Source organism: Mus caroli, chromosome 19 (genome assembly GCF_900094665.2).
Source record: "Mus caroli chromosome 19, CAROLI_EIJ_v1.1, whole genome shotgun sequence".
Lineage (NCBI taxonomy): Eukaryota > Metazoa > Chordata > Mammalia > Rodentia > Muridae > Mus > Mus caroli.
The window spans coordinates 27780-55718 of record NC_034588.1 but is presented as its reverse complement, the minus strand read 5'-3'; the positions used below and the strand labels follow the sequence as shown (position 1 = coordinate 55718).

At 48.5% G+C, this 27939-nt stretch overlaps 2 protein-coding genes across 4 annotated transcripts in view; one reads left to right on the top strand and one right to left on the bottom strand.

Moving 5' to 3' along the window:
- Window positions 1–11639: 11639 nt before the first annotated feature.
- Mrpl21 (mitochondrial ribosomal protein L21) lies at window positions 11640–24082 on the bottom strand. 3 transcript variants are annotated; one of them, XM_029472669.1, is made up of 7 exons: window positions 23903–24082; window positions 22217–22274; window positions 21635–21720; window positions 19974–20137; window positions 19322–19374; window positions 17916–18019; window positions 11640–11767 (listed from the first exon to the last, which is right to left on the bottom strand). In XM_029472669.1, exons 1-7 carry the CDS (start codon window positions 24000–24002, stop codon window positions 11655–11657), a joined length of 678 nt encoding a protein of 225 aa, XP_029328529.1. In that variant the 5' UTR covers window positions 24003–24082; the 3' UTR covers window positions 11640–11654. The 3 variants fall into 3 exon arrangements, with proteins under 3 accessions (XP_029328529.1, XP_021007631.1, XP_021007632.1); XM_021151972.2 differs by lacking the exon at window positions 11640–11767 and adding an exon at window positions 14227–14628; XM_021151973.2 differs by lacking the exon at window positions 11640–11767 and adding an exon at window positions 15836–16060.
- Window positions 24083–24092: 10 nt separating this feature from the next.
- Window positions 24093–27939, top strand: part of Ighmbp2 (immunoglobulin mu DNA binding protein 2) — a 23560-nt gene continuing 19713 nt past the window's right edge. Inside the window, exons 1-4 of the mRNA XM_021151971.2 lie at window positions 24093–24391; window positions 25493–25662; window positions 27067–27256; window positions 27433–27530. Coding sequence (XP_021007630.1) covers window positions 24306–24391; window positions 25493–25662; window positions 27067–27256; window positions 27433–27530 — 544 coding nt within the window. The 5' untranslated portion in view covers window positions 24093–24305. The remainder of the gene's footprint in view (window positions 24392–25492; window positions 25663–27066; window positions 27257–27432; window positions 27531–27939) is intronic.

Below are 27939 nucleotides of genomic sequence, written 5' to 3'. Positions count from 1 at the left end.
GCTGGCCTTCTACTTGATGCATCGTTTGCCTCCTTTGCCTTCGGAATTATAGACAAGCTGTGGACAACTAAGCTTTCTTATGCTAATTTTAAATAGCAAACCGAATAGGTACTCATTGTGTGTGTGTGTGGGGGGGGGGGGCGTGTAGAAAATCCGAAAACTGGAAAAACAGAACTGTAAAAATAAACAAACAAATTTATTTGTCTTTAACTTTTAATTAAATAAAAATTTGAGGCAGAACCTTGGAACCCTCTATGTAGACCAGGCGGGCCTTGCACTCAGAGATTTGTTCTGCCTCTGGAGTGCTGGAATTACAGGTGTGCATACATCACCATACCTAGCCAAAATAATGCAGTTTAGATATTTCTTTTGTCCTATGGCCAGCTCCCACTAGCCTGTAATATTTCATTATAGACCTTGAATCTACTTGCCTTTAGTAAATGCAGCTTCCCTGATATCCCTCTTGACTTACTGGTTACTAAGAGTATCCCCTCCTATGGCTTTATTTTGCCACAATTAACTTGTTCCCTGAAACAGGAGGGGTATTCAAGCTTTTCCTGTCATAGATACTACAGCCCCAAATAACAGTTGAAAGGCCAGCTGCTCAGGCCAGTGGGTACTGAGGACTATCAGAACTGATTGCTGGGTCAAGGCCATGTGCAGAACGCCTTGTCGGTGCTCGCTACCAAGCTGTCCTCTTCTTCTTCTTCTTCTTTTTTTTTTTTTTTTTTGAGACTGGGTTTCTCTGTATAGCTCTGGCTGTCCTGGAACTCACTCTGTAGACCAGGCGGGCCTCGAACTCAGAAATCCACCTGCCTCTGCCTCCCGAGTGCTGGGATTAAAGGCGTGCGCCACCACGCCCGGCTTCCAAGCTGTCTTCTTTATTAAGCTGTCCTAAGAGGCTGGCCTAAACGGAGATGTGGGTGTCCTCTGTGCCAATGTGTGCACGCTAGCAAATGGGTATGTATGCATGTGTGTGGGTTCGCATGGGTGTGCAGCTTGTGTGTGCCTGTGATTCGTCAAAGCTGTCAACCACCAGGACCTGCCCTCTGCAGCTGCAGACAGTGCATTCGCCTTTGAATGCCGATGGGGTTGAGAACCAGGCAGGGAGACTTTGCAGTGTGAGTTCAAAGGCAAGGATAGTGATTCTCCAAGGTCAAGGCAGTTAGGCCTGAAGAAAGGTCTGTGTTCCATGTATCCCTCCAAGTGACTGGATGAGGTCTGTCCATTAGTGTCTGCTGTCAGGAGGCTGGGGCAATGGCTCTGTCTGTAAAGCATGCTGTGTCAGTGTGAGAGCCCAGAACCCAGTTAAAAAGCAGATGTGGTGATAGGCCCAGCACTGGTGAGAAGAGGTGGCTGTCTGGGTTTACTGGCCAGCCAGCCTAGCCTCATTGGTGAGCCCTTGGCCAGCAAGAAACCCTGTCTTCAAAAAAGGAGAGAACCAATTCCTTCAAGTTGTCCTCTGACACCCTCAGGCATGCTGTGGCACATAAGCACGCACAAACACACAAAGAAAGAGTAGTAATACAACAAACGTAGGGCTTTGCTGTTATGTGCTTGTAATTCCAGAAGGCAGGAGGCAGAGGTGGGAGGATTTTAGCAAGTTCCAGGCCAGCCTGGCCCACATAGCAAGTTCGAGGCCAGCCACAGCTACACAGGGAAACCCTGTTTCAAAAGACCCACAAAACAAAATGAATGGGCAAGAACAAAACCAAGCCAAACAAGCAACTGGTCCCGCTGATGTGTGACCAGCACCTGACAGAACTCATGCATCTGCCGCTGGGGTTGATGATGTTTAACGAGCCCTGCTGCCATCAGCTTCATCTGTTTCAGAAACATCATGTCACCATTGCACAGGAAACTCCTACAATCAGCAGTCACTCCCACGCTCTGCCCTCTGTCAGCCCCAGGCGACCATTGGTCTGTTTTCTGTCCCTGTGAACTTGCCTATTCTGGGCATTTCAGAGAATGGGCTTCATTCTCTCTCTCCCCTGCCTACTTTTTGTAGGTTAAACTAGCTGAATACTGTCTCACCTCTTCCCTGCCTGAGAAGACACAGCTTTGATGGTCTATGCTTCCCGGGTTTTGTACAGAACTAGTATATACGAGTCTAGGGAAGTTGCAGGACATTTCATTTAGGTGGGAAGTATCATAGACTAGGGAATATTACAGAAATGAAGTCACACAATGTGTGGTGGTGGTGTCTGGCCTCTGATCCTGAGCGCCATTTCCTACTGTAAGAGCAATGGTGAGCTGGTTCTCTTGTCTGACTCTACAGGTACGTGTGGCTCCCATGCCCAGCGGAAGCATGGTTAGCTTCGTATGTGCTTACATGTGTGGATATCTTGTTGGAGTAGGTGCACATGCGTGTTCGTGTGCACGTGGAGGAAGACGACTACCTACTTAGGAGCTGTTCACTTTGCTTTTGTGAGAGAGCATTTCTCAAGACTCTTGGAGCTTGCTGTGAGCCAGGCTGGTTGGCCAGTGGGTTCAGGGATCCATCTGTCTCTATATTTCGGGAACTGGGGTTAGGAGTATGTGCTGCTGTGACTGGCAGGTTCTGCTGTTCAGAGAGGTCTTCATCTTTATACAGCAGGTACTTTACCTGTTGAACTATCACCTGAGTACAGGTCTTGGTTTTTTTTGTTTTTGTTTTTGGTTTTTTTGAGACAAGGTTTTTCTATGTGACCCTGGCTGGCCTGTATGGACAGAACAGGCTGGTCTCAAACTCACAGAAATCTGCCTGGTTTTGCTTCCTGAGTGCTGGGATTAGAGTTGTGTATCACCATCTATCTCCGACTTCTATTTGGTTTTTTATCCAAGGTCTCACTTTGTAGCCCAGTCTGGCTTGACTTCTCTATGTATCCCAGGCTTGTTAGACTTCTCTGTGTAGCCCAGGATGGTCAGGAAATCATGCAAATCCTCCTGCCTCAGCTTCCTTACTGCTGGGATTACAGGACCCAATCATCATGCCTAGCTTTCAACTACTATTTACTGAGAGCCTGCTGCGTGCTGGCTTTGGCAAGAGTTGGAAGCTTCTGGACTCTGTTTGATGTGCTCCCCTGGGCTCTGCAAGCTGCATTTTGTTGTATGTAAGACTGAGACCGCCACCCAGGAGCCACGTGACACAGAAACCAGCTGGACTTGGTAAACTCATTAGCATCCAAACCTATGTCAGTTCTGACCACAGGGACAGTCTAACCCACGGAGTTCCTGTTTGAGGTGTCTCCTCCTCCCTGCCATCAGGACTGTGAACACTGAGCCCTTTCCACTCTGAAGCCTCAGGACCTTTCTGCTTCTTGTTTCCTCTGCCTGAGAATTCCTTCCCATCTTCTCCTGTCATATTCCAGGCATCAACATCCCTAGTGTCTGCTACGAGGTAGTGGGGGCTCCCTGGCTTGCCATCATCCTCAGGAGGGACACCTTGATCCCTGTCCCTGTACTGTTTGTGACATTCTCTAATACCTCATTCATTCTCTTGCCATGGCCCTGCCAGCTTGAATAATAATGAAACCCACTTACAAATTGGGAGTGCGGAGGAGATGGTTCAGTGGGTAGAGCAGATGCTGTACAAACATGAGGACCTGGATTTGGATCCCCTCTGACCCAAGGAAAAGCTGGGCAGGGCAGTGTGTGCCTGTAATGTCAGCACTGAGTGGTAGAGATAGGAGGATCTCAGAGGCTCATTGGAGAATAGATTCAGGATGAAATTCCCACATCAACCTCTGGTCTCTACATACACCCACCTAAGTGAATGTAGCCTCTACACACATGTACATACATGTACACACACATGTACACATGTATACATAAGTATACACATGTACACACACTCACATACACCACTTTGGTATTTGAGGCAGCATCTCACCCACGTTGCTCTCAAACTCCCAGTGCAGCTGAGAGGAACTTGAACTCTTTGTTTGTTGTTTTTTTTTTTTTGGTTGTTGTTTTTTGTTTGTTTGTTTGTTTTTGTTTGTTTGTTTTTTGTTTTGTTTTTTCGAGACAGGGTTTCTCTGTGTAGCCCTGGCTGTCCTGGAACTCACTTTGTAGAGCAGGTTGGCCTCGAGCTCAGAAATCTGCCTGCCTCTGCCTTCCGAGTGCTGGGATTAAAGGCGTGCGCCACCACCGCCCGGCTGGAACTTGAACTCTTGCTCCTTGTTCTCCACCTCTTGTGGCTCTGGGATGACAGATGTGAGCTACCATACCCTGAGAGCTAACACAGTGCTGGGGATGGAACCTGGGCTTCATGCATTCTAGTCAAGCACCTCACAGCCCAAGCTACACCCCCAGTTTACACAGGGAATTTTTAGAAAGTTCAGTTCAGGCTTCTTGGGAGCCACAACATCCCAGAGCCTTGGAGACTCAATCCCCTCTAAAGCAGGGCTTGATGCGCTGGGCCTGGGGGTGGTGTGTGCTGAGGGAGAGATGGTCAGACAACCGCTGCCTCCTGTTGGCCTTGGGCCAGCCCTCCAGGACAATATATTCTCTTTGGTTCTGTAAAAGAGTTCAAATGGTTAAGTAGCAGATTTTACTTTAGACACGGGCTTCATCTAGCTGTCTATGAGCCATCTCTCATATATCCAGCATCTGCTGTGATGACTGTCTCTCTGTCTGTCTATCTATCAATGTATCATCTATCTATCTATCTATCTATCTATCTATCTATCTATCTATCTATCTATCTATCATCTATTGATATCTACAATCTACCTGCCAGTCTACTCATTGTCTCTTAGCCACTCTAACATCTGTCACCTAGATATCTAGCGCTATCAACCACTGCTCATTTATCTGTCCCTCTCTTTCCAGCATCTTTTAGGTATCATTGACTTTTCTATCATCTGTCTACCTACTCATCTGTCTGTCCATCTACCTATTCATCATCTATCTGCCATCCACCTACTTCTCCACCAATCCATTCATCCATCCACCCATCCATCTATCATATATCTATGTATCATCCGTGTATCAACCCATCCATTTATCCACCTATCCATTGTCTATCTACCTTCCTACTTATTAACAACAAATCTGTCATCTATCTGTATATCTACTGGTGTCTGAAAATAATCCCTAGGGATTCCCCAGCTCTCTCCTCTGGGATGAGCTTACATGACACACAGGCAGGAAGACCAAGGCCGTTCTCAGCTATATAGTGAGTTTAGATCCAGTGGGCTACATGAGATCCTGCTTCACAAACACAGAGCAAGCATGGAGCTGGAGACCTAGCTCAGTAGATAAGAACATGTGATCTGGCAGAGTACCAGGGTTCAATTTCCAGCACCTACATGGCAGTTCACATCATAACTCCAGTTCTAGGGGCTCTGACTCCTTCTTTTGATCTCCAAAGAGACCAGACATACATGTGGTAACAAATGCTCATACACATAAAATAAACAAATTAAGCAATTAAAGCAAATAAACACACAAAAAGGAATAATTAATTCAGTCTGTGAATGTATGGAATGCACACGTGTCCTGGGAGGCCACCTGAGGAGGGTGCAGGCTTCTGTTGGGTTTTACCAGTTTCTAGAGACTGCTGTGGTGCCCTCCATATGTGTCCGTCACCTTCTGAGGGATCTGGCAGGAATGAGCTACATAGTTCCTTGTTTGTAAAAATTATTAGATTTTATTTGTTGTGTGTGTACATGTATGCGGACACGCAACTAGCATGGTATACACGTGGAGGTCAGAGGCCCACTTCAGTGTCGGTTTTCTCCTTCCACCATGTGGGTCTGTGGAATCAAACGCAGTTATCAGTTGGGATTGCAAGTGCCTTTACTTCCTGAGCCATAGTCCAGGCCTTCTTCATGTACACCCTGCTTACAGGCTTCGTGTAAAAGGGGACACCCTAGCCGGGCAGTGGTGGCACATGCCTTTAATCCCAGCACTTGGGAGTCAGAGGCAGGTGGATTTCTGAGTTCAAAGCCAGCCTGGTCTACAGAGTGAGTTCCAGGACAGCCAGGGCTACACAGAGAAACCCTGTCTTGAAAAAAACAAAACAAACAAACAAACAAACAAACAAACAAAGGGGACATCCTGCTTGCTTACAGGGTTCGTGTAAGAATGCACACTCTGCTTACAGGGCCAATTTCATTTCTTCAACCTGAGCTATGATTCTCCTTCACCTGCCATGGGCCCCAACTTTACCACCTATGCAAGGGACATCACACTTTGCCATTGTGCCGGGTCAGGTGTTAGGGGAGGCAGCACTGTATACCAGGCCTTGGGCACTAACACCATAGCTTCATTTGGTTTTGTTCAGTCCTGTGCCCAAGACTCTTAGCTAGGAAAGCAGGGCCGGGGCTGTGAGGGGCTCTGGAATCCTGATATAAGGAAGATTTTAACAAACAGCCATGCGACTGGATAGGCAGCCCTTCCTGAGGACCAGAGCTTGACTCCCAGCACCCATGTCTAGCAGCAAACAATTCCAGGGGATCAGACAACTTCTCATGGCACACACATACACATATACAAATAAAATTTAAAATGAGGTATTATTTTAGGTTAATTACAGCCACCATATGTGTGTCAGTCTGTTTTGCAGGTGGCAGGACTTACTTACTGCTGTTTTCTACCCCAGGGACCATGCTGTAGAACACTGTCCTTGGAGCAGAGAGGCCAGAACCATTTCAATCAGAGCAGCTCTGACTACCAGCTAGAGACCCTCAGTGAAGGTGGGCCTGGAGCTGGAGAGGTGGCCGGCAGTTAAGACTGACTGCTTTTGTGGGGGCCTTGAGTTAAGTTCCCAGCACCCATGTCTGATAACTCACAACTTCTTAAAACTCTTTTCCAGGGGGTCAGACACCTGTCTTCTGGCCTCTGTGGGTACCAGACATGTACATGATGCACGCATATATGCAAGCAAAACATTCACCCACGTAAGTAAATGTATTTTATACATTTTAGATTTAGTTTTTATTTTATATGTATGACTGTTTATCTCCGTGTATATATGTGCATCACACTCAAGGTTTGTGTCTGTGGAGGCCAGAAGAGGGCACTGGCTCCCCAGGAACCAGAGTTACAGATGGTTGTGAGCCACCATGTCGGTGCTAGGAATTGAACCCTGGTCTTCTGTAAGAGCAATAAGTACTCTTAACTGCTAAGCCATCTCTCCAGCTCCTAAATAGATAAACCTTAAAAAACATAAAGGTGGGCCTGTGGTGTTCTCTCGTAAGAGAACAGGGGTTGGATCCCCACATGAGATTCAACTGCTCTTCTTGAGGCTTGCTGTCCACCGAGTGTGGCCAGATTTAGTGAGATCACTCCAGTGAAGGCCCACCTCAGAAACTAAGGTGGAGAATGATTGAGAGAGACATAGAATGGTGCTCTGACCTCCACAGGTGCACAACCACTCACACCCACATGAACACATACAACACACACATGCACAACCACTCACACCCACATGAACACATACAACACACACATGCACAACCNACAACCACTCACACCCACATGAACACATACAACACACACATGCACAACCACTCACACCCACATGAACACATACAACACACACATGCACAACCACTGTCACCCACATGAACACATACAACACACACATGCACAACCACTGACACCCACATGAACACATGTAACGCTTAGACACACAGAGATTTTCTTTTTTTCTATCTTTCTTTCTTTCTTTCTTTCTTTCTTTCTTTCTTTCTTTCTTTCTTTCTTTCTTTCTTTCTTTCTTTCTTTCTTTCCTTCCTTCCTTCCTTCCTTCCTTCCTTCCTTCCTTCCTTCCTTCCTTCCTTCCTTCCTTCCTTCTCTCTCTCTCTCTCTGTCTCCCTCCCTCCCTTCCTCCTTCTTCTCTCTCACTCTTTCTTTTGTTCTCTCTCTTTCTTAAAAGATTTATTTATTGTGTACACAAGAAGAGGGTGCCATTATACATGGTTATGAGCCATCATGTAACCACATGGGAATTAAACTCAGGGCCTCTGGAAGAACAGTCATGTGCTCTTATGTGAGTGCCCCCACTCTGTCTCTGTTCTCTCTGTCTCTCTGTCTCTCTCTGTGTGTATGTGTGTGTGTATAGGCTAAAGGTGCTTGTGAGCTGCCTGGTGTGGGTGCTGGGAACTGAGCTCTGGTCTTCTGGAAGAGCAGCGAGGGCTTGTAATAGGCTGTACCCACCTTCCCGTGCCTGGATCTTCTGTCAGTATGAGGGGCTCAGAGGGTCCCAGGCTCATGTTCTACATGTCTGGTTAATAACTGCTAGTGGGACAAGATGGACCAACAAGTAGCTTCCTGTTGCTGTGACAACACATTTGAGAAAACCTATTTAAAAGGAGAAAAGTTCCACTTGGAACAGTTTCTGAGGTTTTTCTTTTATTCCATGCAGGGCTGGCCCCATGGCTTCAGGCCTATGTCTAGGCGGGACAGCCTGTGGCAGAGCAGGCTGCTCTCCTTACAGAACTGATGAGAAAATGTAAGAGTAGAAGAGATAAGCCAAAAGGATGGAGCAGGGATGGGGAAGGGAGAGGGAGAGGGCAGGGTGGGGGTGAGGGAGGGTGGGCGGCGTGTTTCTCCTTTCCCATAATGGTTCTTCCATGGTCAAGATTTGGAACCACCAGCCGGGAGTGGTGGCACACACCTTTAATCCCAGCACTTGGGAGGCAGAGGCAGACAGATTTCTGAGTTCGAGGCCAGCCTGGTCTACAGAGTGAGTTCCAGGACAGCCAGGGCTACACAGAGAAACCCTGTCTCGAAAAACAAAACAAAACAGAAAATATTTGGAACCACTGAGAAGACATAACTCATCAGGTGAGGAGGGGGTACCCCCTTGAGCTGGAGTCCCCCACAGCACAGGACATGAATCTGAGCACCACCTCTCGGCTCTCTGACAGCAACCTTCTATTCCTGCCACTGTGACTGCACCGTGACGGACTTTGTCCCTTAAACCCTGAGCTAAAGAAAACTTTCTTCCCCCTGGAAGTTGTTTTTGTATGCTACTCTGTCACAATAACAAGAAAACTAACTGACATGACCTCCATTCAGGGCACAACCCCAAAGACTTAACTTCTCCTGCCAGGCTCCACCTACTAAAGGTTTTACCACCACCTAATAACCGCCACCACCGCAGAATCCAAATCTTTAACCCATGGGGGCTCGGAAAATCTAAACCATAAAGCTGCCTGTGTTTTACACTATAACCAGGGGAACATTTGCTGCTCCAAAAATAATGCCTTCACCTAGATCTATGCCAACTAGTCAGACACACCTGCTCGGCAGCCGGCTGCCTGAATTCCACAGCCCGCCCTTCAGGGTTTGGCTTTATAGCATTAGGTGGGGGAAGTGTTCGGGCCACCCAATTTCTCTTCTCAGAAACATCCAGGTGGAAGAGATATGATACTTTTCTATGGATTGTTTACACATTCTGGCTTGCACAGTCCTCTCAAACACACTATACCCCCTCTCTTCAGGAGTGGCTCCAGCCAGGCTTCAAAGGGGCTTTGAAGCACTCACAGGCAGCTTCCTCATCTAGGAGTCCCAGGCCTTCTCAGACAGCCTCTTAAAAGTGTGTGTGTCTTATGCACACCCATAGCTGTATTTTCATAGAACCTAATTTCCAATTCTGTTCTTGCCAAGGGCTGGGTCCCACCCTCTTATCCTTGCTTCTGGCCCATCCCACCATATATGACCCCTCAACTCCATAAAATCGGGTGTGGCCAATGGGCAGTGTACACACCCACAACCCCAACACTGGAGAGGCTAAGAGGAGCATTGTGAGGCTGGCATGGTGTATGTAGTGAGAGCTCAGGTCAAATGAAACCAAAACAGTAGGCTCACTGCTGATAGCAAAAGACAATCCTGTTCCCCAGGAGAGCCTGATGGTTTTAGGGGCTGTGGATCAGGAAATGAGAGGAAGACAGATGCCAGCTCTGGAAGACATGTGCAGTGGTTACAGTGGCTGACAGACAGGGTTTGGAAGGATAGCCAGGGTGGGGTAGGCTGCAGCCTCTGGCATAATCTGCCTATGTGGACTGCAAGGTGTTGCAGCTCAGAGCTGGTGGGAAGTGAGTCCTACTGATCTGGTTGTTGTCTGGTCCCCAGCCTTGAAAGCAGAATGTGTTCTGAATAGACCAGGATCCCTGGGAGGTGAAGGGACAGCCTCACCCCCGCCCCTGTGCCCAGGAGCCTCCCTGCTTATCTGAGCCTGAGTCTTTTGTGTATTAGGGTATCATTTTATTGGTTCTCTGTTGTCTCTTGGTATGCATGGTGGTCCAACACAGTGTGATTTATATTCTGTGTGTGTTCTGTGTATTTGTGGTGTATGTATGTGCATGTTCACGTAGGTTTGCGTGTGCCACACACTGGTGTGGAGGCTGGACGAAACAATAGAATCAGTTTTTTCCTTCTACCTTTTGTGGGTTCCAGGGCTTGAACCCAGGTTTTCAGCATTGTGCAGCCAGTGTTACCGAGTCATCTCCCTGTGGGGTTTTTTTTTTGGGTGGGGGGTTGTTTGAGACAAGTTACATAGCTTTGACTGGCTTCAAATCCCTAAGGATCTGCCTACCTCTGCATCCCAAGTGCTGGTACTAAAAGTGGTTGCCTCCAAGCCTGGCTTTCTGCTTCTGCCCTGGTTCTCCTACCTTTTGGGTCAGGGTCTCACTAGCTAGAAGGCTCACTTGGAGCTATGTAGGCCAGGTTGGCCTTGAACTCAGAGATCTGACTGTCTCTGCCTTCTGAGTGCTGGGGTTAAAGGCGTGCATCATCATGCTCAGCTCTCTAGCTTGCTTTTTTTTTTTTTAAACTGTCGCCCTTACTGTTTTTGCTTGTATGATTTATTTATTTATTTTTAAGATTTATTTATTTATTTATTATATGTACACTCTAGCTGTCCTCAGACAGCACCAGAAGAGGGCATCAGATCTCATTACGGGTGGTTGTGAGCCACCATGTGGTTGCTGGGATTTGAACTTCGGACCTTTGGAAGAGCAATCAGGTGCTCTTACCCACTGAGCCATCTCACCAGCCCATGATTTATTTTTATAGACACAGACATTTTCTTTTTTTTAAGATTTATTTATTATATGTAAGTACACTGTAGCTGTCTTCAGGCACACCAGAAGAGGGCATCAGATCTCATTTCAGGTGGTTGTGAGCCACCATGTGGTTGCTGGGATTTGAACTCTGGACCTTCGGAAGAGCAGTAGGGTGCTCTTACCCACTGAGCCATCTCACCAGCCCCCCCCCCTTTTTTAATATAAGGTCTCTCACTGCATCTGGAACACACAAACTCAGCCAGATAGGCTGTGAACCCCAGGGGTCCTCTCATCTCTGCATTATATCAGCAGTAATATTGCTGATGTATTGTCATGCCAAGCTTTAAAAATCACATTTACTTATTTGTGTGTGTGTGTGCATGTGTAGGGCACATGTGTGGCAAAGCATGCTTGTGGAGGTAGGAAAACAACTTGGAGAAATCAGTTTTCTTTTTCTACTACGTGGGTCCTGGGATAAGACTTAGGTTGTCGATACCTTTACCTGCTGAGCTGCCCGGCGGTCCACACCTGCTGTTTTATGTAGGTAATGGGGATTCAAACTCAAATCCCCATGGCTATAAGTCAAGCTGACTAAGCCATCTGCTTACCCCATGCTTTTACTTTAGAACCCAATGATCCTTGCTCAGAAATCATTTCCTAAGACAATGTGGTAAGATGCTGCCAGCCATTAGCATTCACCATCACCTTGTGCTCTTGGATCTCCAGGACCAACCCCCTCCTCGGGAGAACAGTCTCCCTGAAGCCATCATCTGGAAGAAAAGGAAGGTGACATACCACTAGCCCTCAGGCAGCTCTGCCTCTGCACTGTCTCCCATTTCTGCACTTGGAGCTGCTGAACCACCAAGCAGGGCGGTGGCTGACCCGGATGTGGGTCAAAGGGCACCACACCTTCCGAATGTTCACCTGTTATCTTGGGGAGTTGCTGTGGGTTTGGGGTGTGGACATACTGGAGGAAAAGGCACAGCAGCTGCTGTTGTGAGCTCTGGTCCCCAGAGCTGTGTGCAAAGGGAAATGGAGTCCTGAGATATCTGGGACAGACCCTTTGTCAGTCTTGTGGCCACCATGAACCCTGCCACTGTCACAGTACAGCCTACTCAAGGGAGTCTTTGAGAGCCAGGTCCAGCTGGGTGCTTGTAGACACAGACGAGAATCTCTCCCAAAACTCTGGTTCACCAGCCTTGTGGGACACGACCTTCCTTCCTAAGGGTGACCTGGGAGCTCACAGACAACAGCTGGGAGACAGCTGCATTTCGCTGGAGAAAGAGTTCAAGCCATCCATGAGGGCCACATCTACTTCACTGGTAGAATGGAATTGGAGATTTTAAATCTTATTCTTTTATTTTTGAGACAGGGTCTCACTATAGACCAGGATAGTCTGGAACACAGACCCATTTGATTCTGCCTCCTGGGGACTGGGATGCCTGGCTTTATTTATTTTTGAGACAGGGTTTCCTGTAGCCATGACTGGCCTTGAATTTCCCTAGGAGCTGGCCTTGAACTTCTGATCCTTTAGCTTCCACCTTCTAAGTACTAGGATTACAGGCTTGGTGTTCCCCCTCCCCCAGTAAGTTATTTGCTTTTATTTTATGTACATTTGTGTTTTGCCTATATGTGTGAAGGAGTCAGATCCCCTGGAACAGGAGTCAGTTGTGAGCTGCCATGTGGGTAGTGGAAATTGAGCCTGGGTCCTCTGGAAGAGCAGCTCTTAACCACTGAGCCACCCTTCCAGCCCCTCAAGCTTGTTTTTAAAAATTATATTTGTCTAGTGAGAGCTTAGCAGATAAGGAAATAAGAGCATTTATTTCTTGCCAGGTGATAGGGGCTTACGTCTTTAATACTAGTACTTGGGAGGCAGAGGCAGGTAGACCTATGTGAGTTCAAGGCCAAACTGGTGTACAGAATGACTTTCAGGACAGCCAGTGTTACATTCACAGGGCAACTCACAACCTCCTATAACTCTAGGCTCAGAGGACTCATTGGCCTCTCCGGTCTCTGTAGACAGCAGCACACAAATGGTCCAGATAAACTCACACATACTAATAAATAAAGTGTTGCAGGATATATGATCACACTGTGAACCCCACAGTTTCCAGTTATAGTGTGGCTCGGTTCTTAGCTCACACCTTTAATCCCTCTGGCTGGAATAAGTACATAGGCCCTTAGCACCCACCTTTAATCCCAAACAATGAAGGTAAAGTTAGTTTGTAGAAGGAAGCACCCACGTTTGAGAGTGGCTTCTAATTGAGGGGCAGACAAAGTGATGAATCAGAAAAAGATTTGACAGAATAGCCAACAAGACAGCCAGACTGGAGAGGCGTTTGAGCCACAACTGCTGAGTTGAACCAGCCTGAGTTCAGAAAGAACTAGAAAGGATGAGCTTATTCAGCAGTAAATCTCAGAGGCTGAAAACACTCTAGGCCTCGGTGAGATTATAAGAGTCAAGAAAATTCTAGGACTAGGCCTAAGTCAGCAGATGGAGGCAGAAAGCCATGAAGACAACAATTACAACAGGCAAATAAAAGTTACTTTTACAACAAGTAAATTAAATCTTTAAATTACATTTAACTTTTGTTTGGAGGTCAGAGAACAATTTGCAGACATCAGTTCTATGTGTTAACTCAGGTTATCGGGCATGGCAGCCGTTACCTGCTGAACCATCTCACCAGTCTACAAGAGGTTACCTTAGACAAGCTGGTGAGACGGGGACTTGCCACTTGAACTCAGACACTTCTGTTCCATCTTGGACACACATCCACTAATAGTAAAATTTAAAACCACAAACAAAAATAGTACTGGGGATGTAGCTGAGTTGGTAGAACGCTTGCCTAGCACACATGACTCTGGGTTCCATCCCCAGCACTACAAGAATAATGCTGAAGTGAGTGTATGCATGTGTACCTGTGATACCAGCAGTCTGGAAGCGGAGGCAGGAGGATCAGACAATCTAGATCATTATCTGCTATATACTAACTCTGAGGCCAGCCTGAGACACACACCATCTTAAACACAAAACAAAGAAAATATAGACACATATAAGCCACAGTCAAAGAAAATAGACCAATGGGCTCAGAGTCACTGCTGAGCTAGTAGGAAGTAGGGGGAGAGTTGGGTGTCCAGGATTCCAGCATGAGCTATGAACCGCAAGAGAAATTTGTTAGACACTGGGTTGGAGAGAAGATTTGGTGGTTAAAGAGCACACATTGTTCTTGTAGAGGACCCGAGTTCATTCCCAGTACTGTGTCAGGCAGACACAACTGCTCTAGGGGATACGTAACACCTCTGTCCTCCTATGTAGACATACACACAGGCAAACAACAAATAATACAAGAAGTTGGGTTGGGGGTGGCTCCATGGGTAAAGCACTGCTGCACAAGCCTGGAGACCTGAGTTCAGATCCCCAGACCCGTGTATGAGTCACGTTTTTAATCCCAGTACACCTACAGGAAATGCGAGGTGGAGACAGAAGAGTCTCCTCGAGCCCCATGGTCAGCTGACCTGGCTTACACAGTGGTGAAGAAACTGTCTTAAATGAGGTGCAAAGTAGGCCCAACTTCTGAGAATTGCTCTCTTTGGCATACACTGAGGCATAAATACCCAGAGGGGTCTGTGTCTAACAGAGAAAGAGAGGGAGAGGGAGGGGGAGACATGGGGAGGGGGAGAAGGAGACAGAGATAAAGAGGGAGAGACTAATTGGTTGGATAGAGGTTGCAGGTTGTTGAGCACTTCACACCCAAGGCCTGCTCTCCAGTAGTCTGCTTTCAGACTACAGGGCAGAGCTGGCCAGTGGGGTGCTGCCCTCTACTGCATATAGAAGGAGCTGCAGGGGAACCTGGCTGCTGGGTAACTGCTTCCCACCCCAATCCAAAAGCCCCACCCTCTAGAGTTGGGCAGCTGGAAGTGGTGAAACACACTTGCAATCCCAGCACTGAGGTTCAGATGGGTTTGCTTCAGGTTCAAGGCCATCCTGGGCTATGAGGAATAATACAGTGATACACCTCCCTATCTCAAAAAACCTGAATATCTAAGTGAGGGTGACTTCTTAGGGGCAGCTGGGAAAAGTAGGACAACTGTCACATGACTGGTCACAGGCTACTGCCACAGGAAAGGGCTGGCAGTTCCTGTGGATGGCCTGTGCTTCCTCTCTGATTCCATGCTTCTGGCTTGATCCTTAGAGCCTGTGTGACCTTCCTGGTGGTCTTCCCCCAAGGTGGGCCTGACTCACAGGGTCACAGCCCTGGAGCCCCAAACCGTTCCTAGGATCAGAACTCCTGCCTCACCCTCTGCCCTATTGTCACTGTGCTCCCCCACTCCCCGGGGTTTGCTGGAACACTGACCCTGTACTCTGACCCCTGTCATAGAACCATGGAGGCAAAAGGAAGCAGCTGACACACAGACATCTCCCGGCCAGTTGCAGCTTTCCATCCTGGAGCAGCTTGCTTCATCCTGAGATAGGGTCATAGAGCTCAGGCTAGCCCAGGGCTTACTATGCAGGCAAAGATGACCTTGAACTTGGGAATCCTCCTGCCTCAGCCTCTAAGGGCTTTGCTAGGGCAGTAAGTGCACTGTCACCACATGCCCAATCCCAGCAGCTGTCCTGGTAACCCACTCCAGTCCCAGGTGTGGGTCCCCCTCCTGCCTGCTACAGCTGCCAGGAATACCTCCAGTCCGTACAAGCAGCCGGCTTGGTCCAGGCCTGGGGCGGGGCCTGGCCAGTCATTTTCTCCAGGCTTGCTGCTAGGGCTCAGAGTGATGTTTATTCTGATGGCTAATGTACCCCACCAGGCAACACGAACTGGCTTTAACTGCAAGTCACAGGCTCAGTCTCCTAGAAAATACTTTATTTGTTTTCACTGTCAGACAAGGTCTTGCTATGTAGCCCAACCTAGCCTGGAACTTGTGATCCTCCTGTCTCAGCTTCCTGAGTACAGACGTGAATTTATTAGACATTTCAGAACTTCTTAGACATCGGCTCTGCGGTCACAGCAAACGAGGTGCAATCTCAATGGTGTTAATGCGGAGGATGGTCTGGGGGTTCACAATGACTGAAAGAGAGAACCTTGTCACAGGCTCAGTCTCATGTCCTTCAGACAGCCGTCTCGGGGCTCAGGTCAGTGCATTCTGCATGACTGCCAGCCAGGTCCCTTGTTCCTACTGTTTCTGTGATGTGGACTGACTGCCTCACTCACCGCATAGGCTCCACCCACAGTGGCCTAAGGTTCAGGGTCTGCTCCCACAACCACACTGGCCCCAAGGCTTCCAAGGCAGGGGGGGCCTGGTCACTTTGAGTGAGGGATGGGGGAAGCTCCCCTTTAACACAGACTGTGGTTAGGTACTGTGGCTACTGACTGGGGTAGGTACGTGAAACTACATCTCACTGTCCAGGACTGCTTCACAACTGCCGCTGTTACTATTTTTGAGGGGATATGAGGTAGTCAACTAAAAATATTTGTTTAATTTGCATTTATTTTGTGTGTGCATGCAAGCTGTCATAGTGTGTCTGAGTGTGTGTCTGAGTGTGTACACATGCAAGTGCTTATCAGAGGACAACGTGGGAGAAACTAGTTCTTTCCTTCAACTGTGTGGGTTCTGGTGTCAGCAGGTGTCTTCACCTGCCAGGCCGTCCAATCGTCCTGGGAACCCTGCCTCAGCCTCCTCCTCAGTGTGAGCACTAGATCTGGCCTTATCTGCTGCGATGTCACTCCCAGAGACAGGCTCTGTAGCCTGTGCTCCTGGGCCCTACCCTGGGGCCCCTCTGTTTTGCAGGGATTGACTGGCGTTCTCTGGCCCCCTCACTGTTCATGGTTCACTTACTGCTTTGAGGATGTCAGATGTCTATGTCAGAACAAAGCAGGTAATAGGGGACAGGCCACACCTATTAGGGCCTCATAATTAGGTGTTCCCTCAGGGAAGGGAGACTGACTCAGGGGCAAGGACACTGGTGTTCCCTCCTGCTGTCCATGCTCCACCTAGCCTTGGCACCACACTTACCATCTGGCACTGCCCACCCATGGCTTCCACCACCACAGGGGATTCTTGCCTAGCCAGACCAACCACTGAAAAGGGAAGCAGTGCCCTGAGAAGTCACCCTTAGACTTCATCTGCCCTGTCCACAGGTCAGCAGCCTCATGCCCCACTCCTCCCAGCTGACACTGAAGCCCAGCTTGTAGCCTTCTCCTGTGGGTACTAGGCACTGTGGCCTTACCCCCAGACCCCCCTAAGCTGGTTCTTCCCCCAGCTTCTCTCCTCGCACTGGCTCCAGGGCCTCTTCAGCATCCTCACGTTCCAGCCTTCAGATGAGCCTCCTTAAAAGGTCAGCCAGCTGGCCACGGCCTGACCACTCAGAGGATATTTGTATTTGGCACTTCCATGACACTGCTGGGGCCTATTACTAAAGGGCTAAGGCAGGCAGCATCATCAGAAGGGAGGATGCGGACTGCTTGGTCTGACCAAGTGATTTCAAAGAGCACAGCTGGCTCCCCCACTTCCTGCAGATGCCATGAACCTGTTCCTGAGCATCTAATCCCTTTGAATTATCTGTGACGTCATATGCACAAACGCATGTGCTGACAACAGAGGCTGCCTGCCTTGTTGCTACCTCAGCTTGACTTGTGCAGAGTGTGAACTATTCCCAGCAGATGTGGGAGCTGCTTCCAGTTTCCCAAGACAATCTAATATGCCACTGCTGTCCCCCAGTGTCTCAAGGTGGGTGCCATGCTGGGTTCACAGCTCTATGTGGTCTGCATGTTGCAGTGGGGCAGTGTGAGTCATCCTGGGCCCTTATCCCACACAATGCTGGCACAATACCACCCTGGCATTGCCCAGCTACTTGGCAGGGAACATGGGCACAACCATGGTGTGCTGGGAGCACAGGGCCCCAATACACTGTCTCATACTTACTTTTTTTCTTCCTGAAGTTTTTCCTTTTCCTAAATTTCATGTTGATTTTGGGCCATGATTCTGTCTTTTCAATGACTGTGGCTTCAACTCGTACAAGATCCTTTCTAGAAAGACAAAAAAGAAAGTACAGTGCACCTCCTTCATTGCCTTTTAGTTTCATGGACAACTTGCGGAAGCTCCCCAGAGAATTCCTGGTTCTGCAGTGGGGTCTCATGCAGCCCAGACCAACCTTAAATTCTCTTTACATCCAAGGAATAAACTGACCTCTGACCCTCTTACCTCTGCTTCCTGTGTAGGGTCAACAGCTATGTGCCCCACATATGGGTCATTCATTTTGAAAACAGTGAGAAAACATAATGAAGAGTATTTAAAAAATCTTTTAGTCAGGTGTGACTACTGATGCCAGTGTCTAGGAGGCAGGGGCAGGAGGATGGCCACAAATTCAAGGTAAGCCTAGTACACATTGTGAGTTCTAGTCTAACCTGGGCTACACAGTTAAACTCTGGCTCAAAAACCAAAACAAAATACAAACAAAAAACCAACAAAGAAAAAAAAATTTTTTCAATTAACTTTGTTTGTGGTGTTGAGAACACAATCCCAGGGCCTCAAACTTAACAAGTAAACACTCTATCTCTGAGTGGAATCACCAGCCCTTAAGATGATCTGAAAGACTACACTGGCTGCCGGCTATGGTGGCTCATGCCTTTAATCCCAGCACTCAGGAGGCAGAGGCAGGCGGGTCTCCTGTGAGTTCAAGGCCAGCCTGGTCCACATAATAAATTCCAGGACAGCCAAGGGTACATAGAAAGACCCTGTCTCAAGAAGCAGAAAGAAAGAAAGAAAGAAAGAAAGAAAGAAAGAAAGAAAGAAAGAAAGAAAGAAAGAAAGAAAGAAAGAAAGAAAGAAAGAAAGAAAGAAAGAAAGAAAGAAAGAAAGAAAGAAAGAAAGAAAGAAAGAAAAGGGGAGGGGAGGGGAGGGGAGGGGAGGGGAGAGGAGAGGAGAGGAGAGGAGAGGAGAGGAGAGGAGAAAAATATATTACAATGGATTAGTGACTGACTAGTCTCCTAGCTGGGTATCTCCTGGGACACCAAACACCCACCAGAATTAAGAAAGGTGTTGCATTTAACTCTTTTTTTTTGTTTTGTTTTTGTTTTTTGAGACAGGGTTTCTCTGTGTAACAACCCTGGCTGTCCTGGAACTCACTTTGTAGACCAGGCTGGACTCGAACTCAGAAATCCGCCTGCCTCTGCCTCCCAAGTGCTGGGATTAAAGGCATGTGCCACCATGCCCGGCTGCATTTAACTCTTAGAATGATGTTGAACAATCCCCATTGGGCCTGACCACACCGTGTCCAGCCTGTGAGCCAGCCCAGCCCTGGACCAAGCCCAGGGTTTGAAGCTCATTACCGGAGGAGTGGCTTGCCCAGGAGTGTGAAGTTGTCTGCCCCAACCAGCAGGACCTGAGAAGATAAAATATAGCATATTTAATCCCTGACTCTTCACCAAGGGAGCAGGTGATGCCTACATGCTGGGACTGGATGGGAAATGGAAAACACAGAAAGCTTCAAGACCCACAATGGAGGGAGAGAAATGACCTCTGTAAGCTCTCTGACCTCCACTACCCATGGAGAGGTAGATGCTAGAGGATCAGGATCAGTCTGGTCTTCACAGCAAGTCTGAGGCTAGCCTGGGGTACAATACAGGAGACCTTGTCTCAAATAAAAACAATCAGACTAAACTGCTTCGGCGTCCATCAGTGCTACCACTCACACAGCATTATGCTGCTGGAACTTCCCAGCCTCCCCTACAATAGCACGTGCTAGAAATCTCCCTTCAAGCTCTCTGGCAGCTTATGTCTGTGATCAAGGATATGGAGACACAGCTCAGCTCCACTGTCTTCCTCTAGTCCTAGTCTCCCTTTTGCTCTGCCCTATGCAGAGTCCAACCCTGCCTCCCACCCGCTGGCTGTGAGTCCTTTTTTCAGCACAGCTGAGAAAACCCTCAGCAATGCTCACTAGGTGCTGGAGTCCTTGAGTCCACAACACAACATGCACCTCACCTTTTCCAGCCGAATCCTCTCTCCACACTTGATATCCAACTCATTTTCAATTAGAATCAGGTCCTCTGCAGTCACCTTCCATTGGTGGCTGGCAAAGTGCACGACAGCAAAGAGCCGGCCATACTGGCCTGTGGCGATCAGCTCATTCACCTTCTTCACAACCTCTGCAGGACAGTGGGTGGCAATCACTGCACAGGTACCAGGCTCCCTTGTGAGGACTGCTCCTGCAGTCTGTCCAGCCCTGCTTACCCAGCCAGTCGGGAGGTGCTGGCTTGGGCTGGGGCTCTCAGGAGCACTGGCAGGAAGTGTTACTTCTGCAGTTCTGGAGCAGAACCCTCCATCCTGTTTGCTTTTTTTTCTTTTAAATCAATTAAGACCCAGTGCACAAGCAGAACATGATGGTGCACACCCATAATCCCAGCATTTGGGAGGCTGAAGCAGGACGGCAGTGAGTCTAGCCTGGACTACATCTCAGGGCAAGAAGTGTGCAGTCTAAGAAGTGAAAGGACAGTCCTTCTGCAGTCTGAGGAGCCAGATTCTGTGTCCCTGAGCTGGCAGGGCCTCCTGACCACCCTCCACCCCAGCACCTTCCCTGTTCCCAAGGGACTCACCTTCTCTCCACATTCCATCTCTGGCAGGCCCAACTGCCCTCCCTCCACACCCGTTCCCTGTTCCCATTACCACTACTCTGGCTCATGTCACAGTCCTTAGCTCTCAATTTTGTCCTGAGAAGACACCCACTGAGCATAGACCCCACCCCTGGGCCAAGGGCTGGACACACAGGACAAACATAACAATTCCTGCTCTGGATAAGGCCAAGGCCAGAAGCAGCTCCTGACATCCCATTGAAGGCTCCAGATGATGCACCAAACACGCAGACCTCTCCTGTGGTGGTGCCCTGCACAGTGAGTGAGCACTGACAGTCAGCAAGTGCTCCAGAGAGGACACGCAGGACCTATACATACAGCCTGCACACCACCACTGCCACCCTTCATCATCACATTCGTGGGTTCTGATAGCTGTGGCAAGCCCTCCAACCAATCCCAGACCTCCAGGGGTGACTATACTTAGCCTGAACAGGAGCTTAAACAGTATTCTAAAATAACAGAAGATTCCCCGGAATGATGGGAACTTCGAGCTTTTGGGAAGCTGAGACATGACTCTTCAGCTGGCAACAGCTGTGCTGCCTTTTCCTGACATGTAGCCCAGGCTGGACATGACTTGTGGTGCTCCTAACTGAGTACTGGGATGATGGGGTTGCACTGATACATAACATAGCTGGAGATGGAGGTGCACGCACTACCCCTCCCATCACCGGACTGCCTCGTGGCAGAGATGCTGGAGAGCTGTTTATCAAGAGAAGATTCATCATAAATGTTGGTGTTTACCAACCAAAATGAATGTGAGGTCTCACGTGTGCTCGGGTTCCAAGCACTCAGAAACCTGCAGCCTTGCCCTGTGGCAATGATTACCTCAGTGACCTGTGGGAATGGACACTCGGTGCTACCCATTCATTTCCCTTTTTATTCTGTCTTTTTTGAGATAGAGTCTCACTTTGTAGCCTACGCTGGCCTCAAACTCTCAGCAATCCCCCTGCCTCCTGGGCCTCCCAAGTGCTAGGGCTACAAAGGCCTCCCTGCCCAGCTCCTGCTAAGTCTTACCCGCATGGTGTCTAGTCTCTTCAACAGGGTCCGGCAGAACCACTTCTTGCCAGGGTGGTGAACTCAGGGAGGTCTTAGGAACGTATCTGCAAAGCCATTTCATAAACACACATCACATGCTCAGGAAAGGCAGCTTCACCTCCCCAAGAGCAGCTGTGCAGGAAGCACCAGGAGGCTGTGTGCAAGCTTGCTATGGAGGGTCATAAACCCACAACACTAATGCTGCCTCTACATCACTGCGAACACACACATGCATTATTTCTGTTGGGGACAGAACTCTATGTATGCATGCATGCATGATGCATGTGTACACATTTATGCTGAAGGAGGAACTCAAGGCCTCAAGTATGTTGGCCAAACATGCTATCACTGAGCTATGTAGAAAAACTGTTATTTTAAAGACAAAGTTTTTCTGTGTAGCTCTGGCTGTTCATCTGCCTCTGCCTCCTAAGTGCTGGGATTAAAGACTTATGCTACCAAGTCTGTCATCACACCCAGCCTCAAATGTAGAGACCTTTTAACTTGAAGGTAATATTTACAGATAAGTGGGAAAATCACCAAACCCACATTTTGGTATTTTACCCTTGTGGATATGAAGCGCTCTGTGAATTGAACCTTCGAGAAGCAGACCAGAGGGAGGCTGTAAGAAGAAGAGAAACATGGTGGGTAGTTACTCTGATGACATGTAACGATCTGCTGCTAGCATACCATTTAACCTACTGTATTACAACTTGTCTGTGAAAACCGTCCAGGGGAGCACTGGGGATGACTCGGTGGGTAAAGTGTCTGCTATCCCACTGTAAGAACCTGAGTTCAGGTAACCAGCACTAAAATAAAATGCTAGACACTTCTGTTACCCTAGCACTGGGGAGTGGAGACAAACAGATCTTGAGGGCTTGTTGGTTAGCCAGTCTAACCAAATAGCCAGCTTCAGATTCACGGAGAAACCTTTAGGAATAAGGAGAGGGGTTGGAGAAATGGGCCAGTGGAAGAGTAGCTGCTGTTCTTGTAGAAGACAAAGTTTGGTTCCCAGCACCCACATGGAAGTCCTCAAGTGTCTGCATCTCCAGCTCCAGGGATCTGTGATAAACCAGCATACTTCTATCTTAAGCTGGAAAGCCATCTTATAGTAGAGAAAAAGTAGATTCATTTCTGTTTATGATTAAATCTGTTTCTCAAGGATTGGGTTATGCCACACCTTAACTACAAATGGGTTTATACCACCTGTCCCGGAAAACGGCAACTATGCCTTTGTTTCAGAGTTATTATGACGACCTGTTGTTACGAACACCTTGCAACTGCACCTTTGTTTCAGAAAGTTATTGTGACCAACCCGTTACGCTTATGTTCTGCTTCACCCCCATTTGAAAACCTCCTATTCCTGAACTATAGAAACCCTGATTTCACAGGTGTCCAATGCTGACCTCCTGAACCCTGACTTAGGTGGAGGCAGCCTGAATACCCAAGTGAAAAAGCTTGCTTTAATTAAGTTGGCTACGATGATTTGAGTTGGTGGCCTTTCTCCTATCATCTATGGATTAACATCTGACCCCCTCTTCTGGACTCCAAAGGCACCTTCACTTAAATGCAAGGAAAGGACATCCCTCCACAGAAACAAACATCACAATAAATCTTAAAAAAAAAAAAAAAAAAAAAAAAAAAAAAAAAAACTGAAAAGGTTGAACACAACAGTGTCCACCTGACATCATCATCTGGTCTCCACAAGGGCATGTACACTCACCTGCACACATACATACACATAACACATACACAAACCAAAAGGTCTAGGTCAACAAAACTAAGGACACATTACTTAGTGACTTGTTATGTTTCAAGATAGTTCACTTCATGGTCTAAGGTCCTAACATTAAAATCACTCACTCCTTTCTTCAACGTCATTTTTTTTTTTTCCTGATCCGAGAGTGGCTAGCAGCCCGAGGACAACTGTCCACACCCATGCTCTACTTAGCAGCTTCTAACTCGCTTTCTTTACATCCCCATTGTATGACCCTGGGTAGGTCATTTGTCTACACCCATTTGTGTCCCTGTACTATAGGACCTACACTTAAGTTTAAGAGCACTTGTCAGTATTTAGCAATGAACGGAAGGAACCACGTTCTCATCCCAGGTTCTCATACTCCAAACCCTGTGCCATATTCACGACTCTCACAACCAACACACCAGGAGCCAAGGTGGACTCAGACACACGGGCGGCAGACGGCGGAAGCACCGCTAGCTTCTTCCCTCACCAGGTCTCCCTGGTCTCACCTGGTCCAGATCCCTGGGATGCCAAGATGCTACGGCTACACACAGACACCAGGCGCCCGAAGGCGCCCGGCAATGCCGAGACCGCTATGGCAGCAGCCATGTTTCCACAGTCCCAACCGGAAGCGGAAGCGGCGCGAACCTTGTGCGTCAACACACAAGCTCAGTAGGGAACACCAGGAGCAGGGAAACAGGGATCCTACTGCAATCACTGACTTGGCGGGGAGCGCAGGAAACGGGTAGGCCGGGAATCCGCGCTCTGGCTGGGAGCGCTAGGGCCTTTTGCGGACTCTGGTCCAGTGGGGAACACGGTCCGACTGGAACACGGGTCCCATAGGAACACGGGTCCCACAGGACTAAACTGGCCGAGCAGGAAGCATCAGTCAGGGGCTGCACCGCGGAGCAGATGGCCTCGTCCGCCGTGGAGAGTTTCGTGGCCCAGCAGCTACAGCTGCTGGAGCTGGAGCGGGACGCCGAGGTGGAGGAGCGCAGGTAAGTTTGGCCGCAGGTCCCAGGCCCTCTGTAGCTCTCCTTAGTCACCGCCTGGAGCCGGTCTAGTGTTGGCTGGGTCAATGGGCAACACACGGAGACAGCCCTAGGAGAAGACCGCATAGCAGCGTCACTTCGGGGCGTCGAGGCAAAAGGATCGGGAGTTCAAGGTCACATTTTGGCTACGTAGCCAATTTGAAGTCAACCCGGGTTACAGGAGACCCTGTAGTGAGGCCCCCCACCCCAAGGAAAAAAAGAGAGAGAGAGAGAGAGAAAAGAAAGAAAGAAAGAAAGAAAGAAAGAAAGACTTCACAGGATGGTCAGTGCTAGATGGGGAATGGGACAAGTTTTCCTCGGGATCCAGGGAGGGGTGTGTGCCAGAGAGCAGCTTCCTAGAGGAAAGTTAATGAAGCCTATGTCATGTATGGTGCCTGAGCATTCCTGAAGAACCATGTTGTTTCAGGAGAATATCTACAGGCCTGCAACAGACAGAGCCACCACTTATGTATCCCACAGTGCAATTCCTGTAATGCATTTCCCTAAGGATAGACAAAGGCTGGTGAAGTAACTGGCCCAGGGTAACCCACGTGGAGGCAGGACGTGAAGCCAGTCTGTGAGATTACGAATGTGTAATCTGTAGATTGGTTGGCTGAGAGTTTGTCAGTCATGATGAGAGAGAGGTTTTGCTGTTCTGGCTGTGTGACTATGGAATTGTGTACTAGGCCTTCCCACACTCTGTCTGTGAAGGCATGTGATTCCCACACCATGTGCTTGCCGTGAAAATGAAGTGATATGCTTTAAGCCAAACTGGGACCTTGAACCACACTTAGGGTGTTGGTGGTAAGAAGCAGAGAGGGAGTCAGGTATAAATGGGAGGGCCCCAAAAGACTGGATGGCAGATGGAAAAGAGACATGATAAGATTCTGTGTTGGCTGACCTGGAGCAAGTTAGGCAGTACCTGTCCCGTGGGGTGTGGGAGAGAGGTAGGATTGGAGTGGAGTGGATCCGGAGTTCTTTTGGGGCATGGGTAATGCCTATAAGCAGAACTCCTTTCTCCCTTGCGCAGGCACAAACAGTGAAGCTGTTTTGCTTGGTGTCTTCTAGGTGCTGGCAGGAACACAGTTCTCTGAGAGAGCTTCAGAGCCGAGGGGTGTGTTTGCTGAAGCTTCAGGTATCCAGCCAGTGCACAGGGCTGTGTGGGCAGCGGCTGGTCACCTTTGAGCCCAGGAAGTTTGGACCTGCAGTGGTGCTTCCTAGCAACAGCTTCACCTCTGGTAGGTGTTCCCTGGGGACTTGTATCGGCCATGGCTGGTGGTCAGATCAAGGCCTGTGCTGTCTGAAGGGCTGGAGAACTGACCCACACAGTCTGGGGCACTGCAGTGAAAACCTTCTGGTTACAAACCTGGTGATCAGCATAGCTGGTTTTGTTGCTGTTTTGAGACAGGGTCTGAAATTTCCTGTGTAGCAGAGGATGACTTTGAGCCTTGAACTCCTAATCTTCCTGCCGCTACCTTCCAGATGCTGGGATTATAGGGTTACCAGCATACCTGACTTTTTGTTGGTTTTTGGAGACAGGAATGTGACTAACTGTATAGCGCTGGTCCATCTGGAACTTTCTATATAGACCAGGCTGCACTAGAAGTTTCAGTGAGCTTTCTGTCTCTGCCTTTTGAGTTCTGAGATTGCAGATATGCACTACCACATTCAGCTGTTAGTGCTTTTTGGTTGCCTGGTTTGGCAGCTTTCTCTTTGCAGTGCCTGGGATAGAACCCAAGGCCTCTGGCCTGCTGAGCAAGCACTCTGCCATTGCACTGCACTCTGGAGCGTTTTGACCGCACACTAGGGATGCAAGTTGGCCTCAGCCCTGAAAACTGAGAGCCAGCAGCACTGCCTGTGGCAGCCTGTTTTGAGTTGCAGCCTTTGATTATGTTGACTCCATAGACTCTTGTCCAACAGTTTTCAGTTCCTCTGCTGGTTTGGAGAAGGTCAGATGAGGGGAGTGGGATGAGGGAACCTGCTGGCAGGTGTCAGACCAAGGCAAACTTGATCTCTTGACCTTGTTAAAGAAGCTACCTTCAGCCTGCACCCTTGGCAAATTGGAGCAAGAGTGCCTGCCACTGTCAGGTGTGAAGGGGCAGGATGGAGTGTGCACAGTAACCTCTCTGAACCTGTGTGGAGTGACTAGAATGTGAGAATGATGGGTGGCAGTGGTCACAGGAACTGGAGCCTCTGTATGGAACACCAGCAAGCTGATACCGCTGTTGACCAAATCAAGGGACGTGGCTGTTGTCAGTCTGAAGGACAATCTCCAGGCTCAGTCGTCACTCAGAAGTAGCAATCTTGAGCTGAGTGGGATGTGGGGAGCCTGACACACAGCTTAGCTTCTGCCCTAGGAGTGTTCCTTTTGTTTTTCTGGAGTCGGGGAGACTCAAGGCACAGGTAAGACTCATACCACACATCTGAGTCAGCTTCAGGGAGAAAAAGTCACCAAGCTTGACTGACAACCTGAATTCAGTACCCAGGATCCACATGTTGGAAGGAGGGAACCAATTACCACAAGTTGCCTTCTGGCCCACACATGTGCACCATAGCACACAGATGGAATAAATAGATGCATAATTTGAAATATACTGGAAATGACCACATACCGTAATAACTAGCTGGTTTTGGTTTTGCAGGTGATATTGTGGGTCTGTATGATACTAATGAAAACAGTCAACTGGCCACTGGGGTCCTGACCCGAATCACCCAAAAATCAGTCACAGTGGCTTTTGATGAGTCCCATGATCTCCAGCTGAACCTGGACAGAGAGAATACCTACAGACTGCTGAAGCTTGCCAACGATGTCACCTACAAACGCCTGAAAAAGTGAGAGTTCCTGACTGAAACCAAAGGATCTCTTCCTTGGATGGGACTCGTGGGCACCCTTACTTGTGTTGAGGGAGGGAGTGGTCTGTCTGCTAAAGAGGTGCTGGGTGCTCAGGTGATGGTGTCCCTGAACTGGTGTTCCAAAGAGCTCCTCATTTTGTCTCTGGTCCTCACAGAGCACTGATGACACTGAAGAAGTACCACTCTGGGTCAGCATCCTCGCTCATAGATGTCCTGTTGGGTAGCTCCACCCCAAGTCCTGCCATGGAAATACGTGAGGATTTTAAATTTTCTTAAGTGTGTGTGTGAGAGAGAGAGAGGGAGGGGGAGGGAGAGAGAGAGAATGAATATGTATCCACATGAGTACATTGCTTGGGGTATATCAGAAGGAACCATTGGATCATCAGGAGATGGAGTTAGAGGTGGTTATGAACTGTCCAATATAGCAATCATGGGTCTTCTGCCAGAACAGTACATGTTCTTAACCACTGAGACATCCCTCCCGCTTTAACTTTTTCCCACCTAAAATGATGCAGGACATTGTGATCTTGGTCTGTTTTAGCAAGGATTTATGTATTAGTCAGGATTTTACTGTTGTGAACACATACCATGACCAAGACAAGTCTTACAAAAAACAACATTTAATTGGAGCTAGCTTACAGGTTCAGAGGTTCAGTCCATTA

What these genes read in the sequence shown, in the direction of transcription:
- Mrpl21 (XM_029472669.1), bottom strand. Translation starts at nt 24,002, where the DNA reads ATGGCTGCTGCCATAGCGGTCTCGGCATTGCCGGGCGCCTTCGGGCGC. An exon ending in ATCCCAGGGATCTGGACCAG is followed by an intron (nt 22,275 to 23,902) that starts GTGAGACCAGGG and finishes TTCTTCTTACAG; the next exon opens with CCTCCCTCTGGTCTGCTTCT. An exon ending in CTGGGCAAGCCACTCCTCCG is followed by an intron (nt 18,020 to 19,321) that starts GTAATGAGCTTC and finishes TTGTCTTTCTAG; the next exon opens with AAAGGATCTTGTACGAGTTG.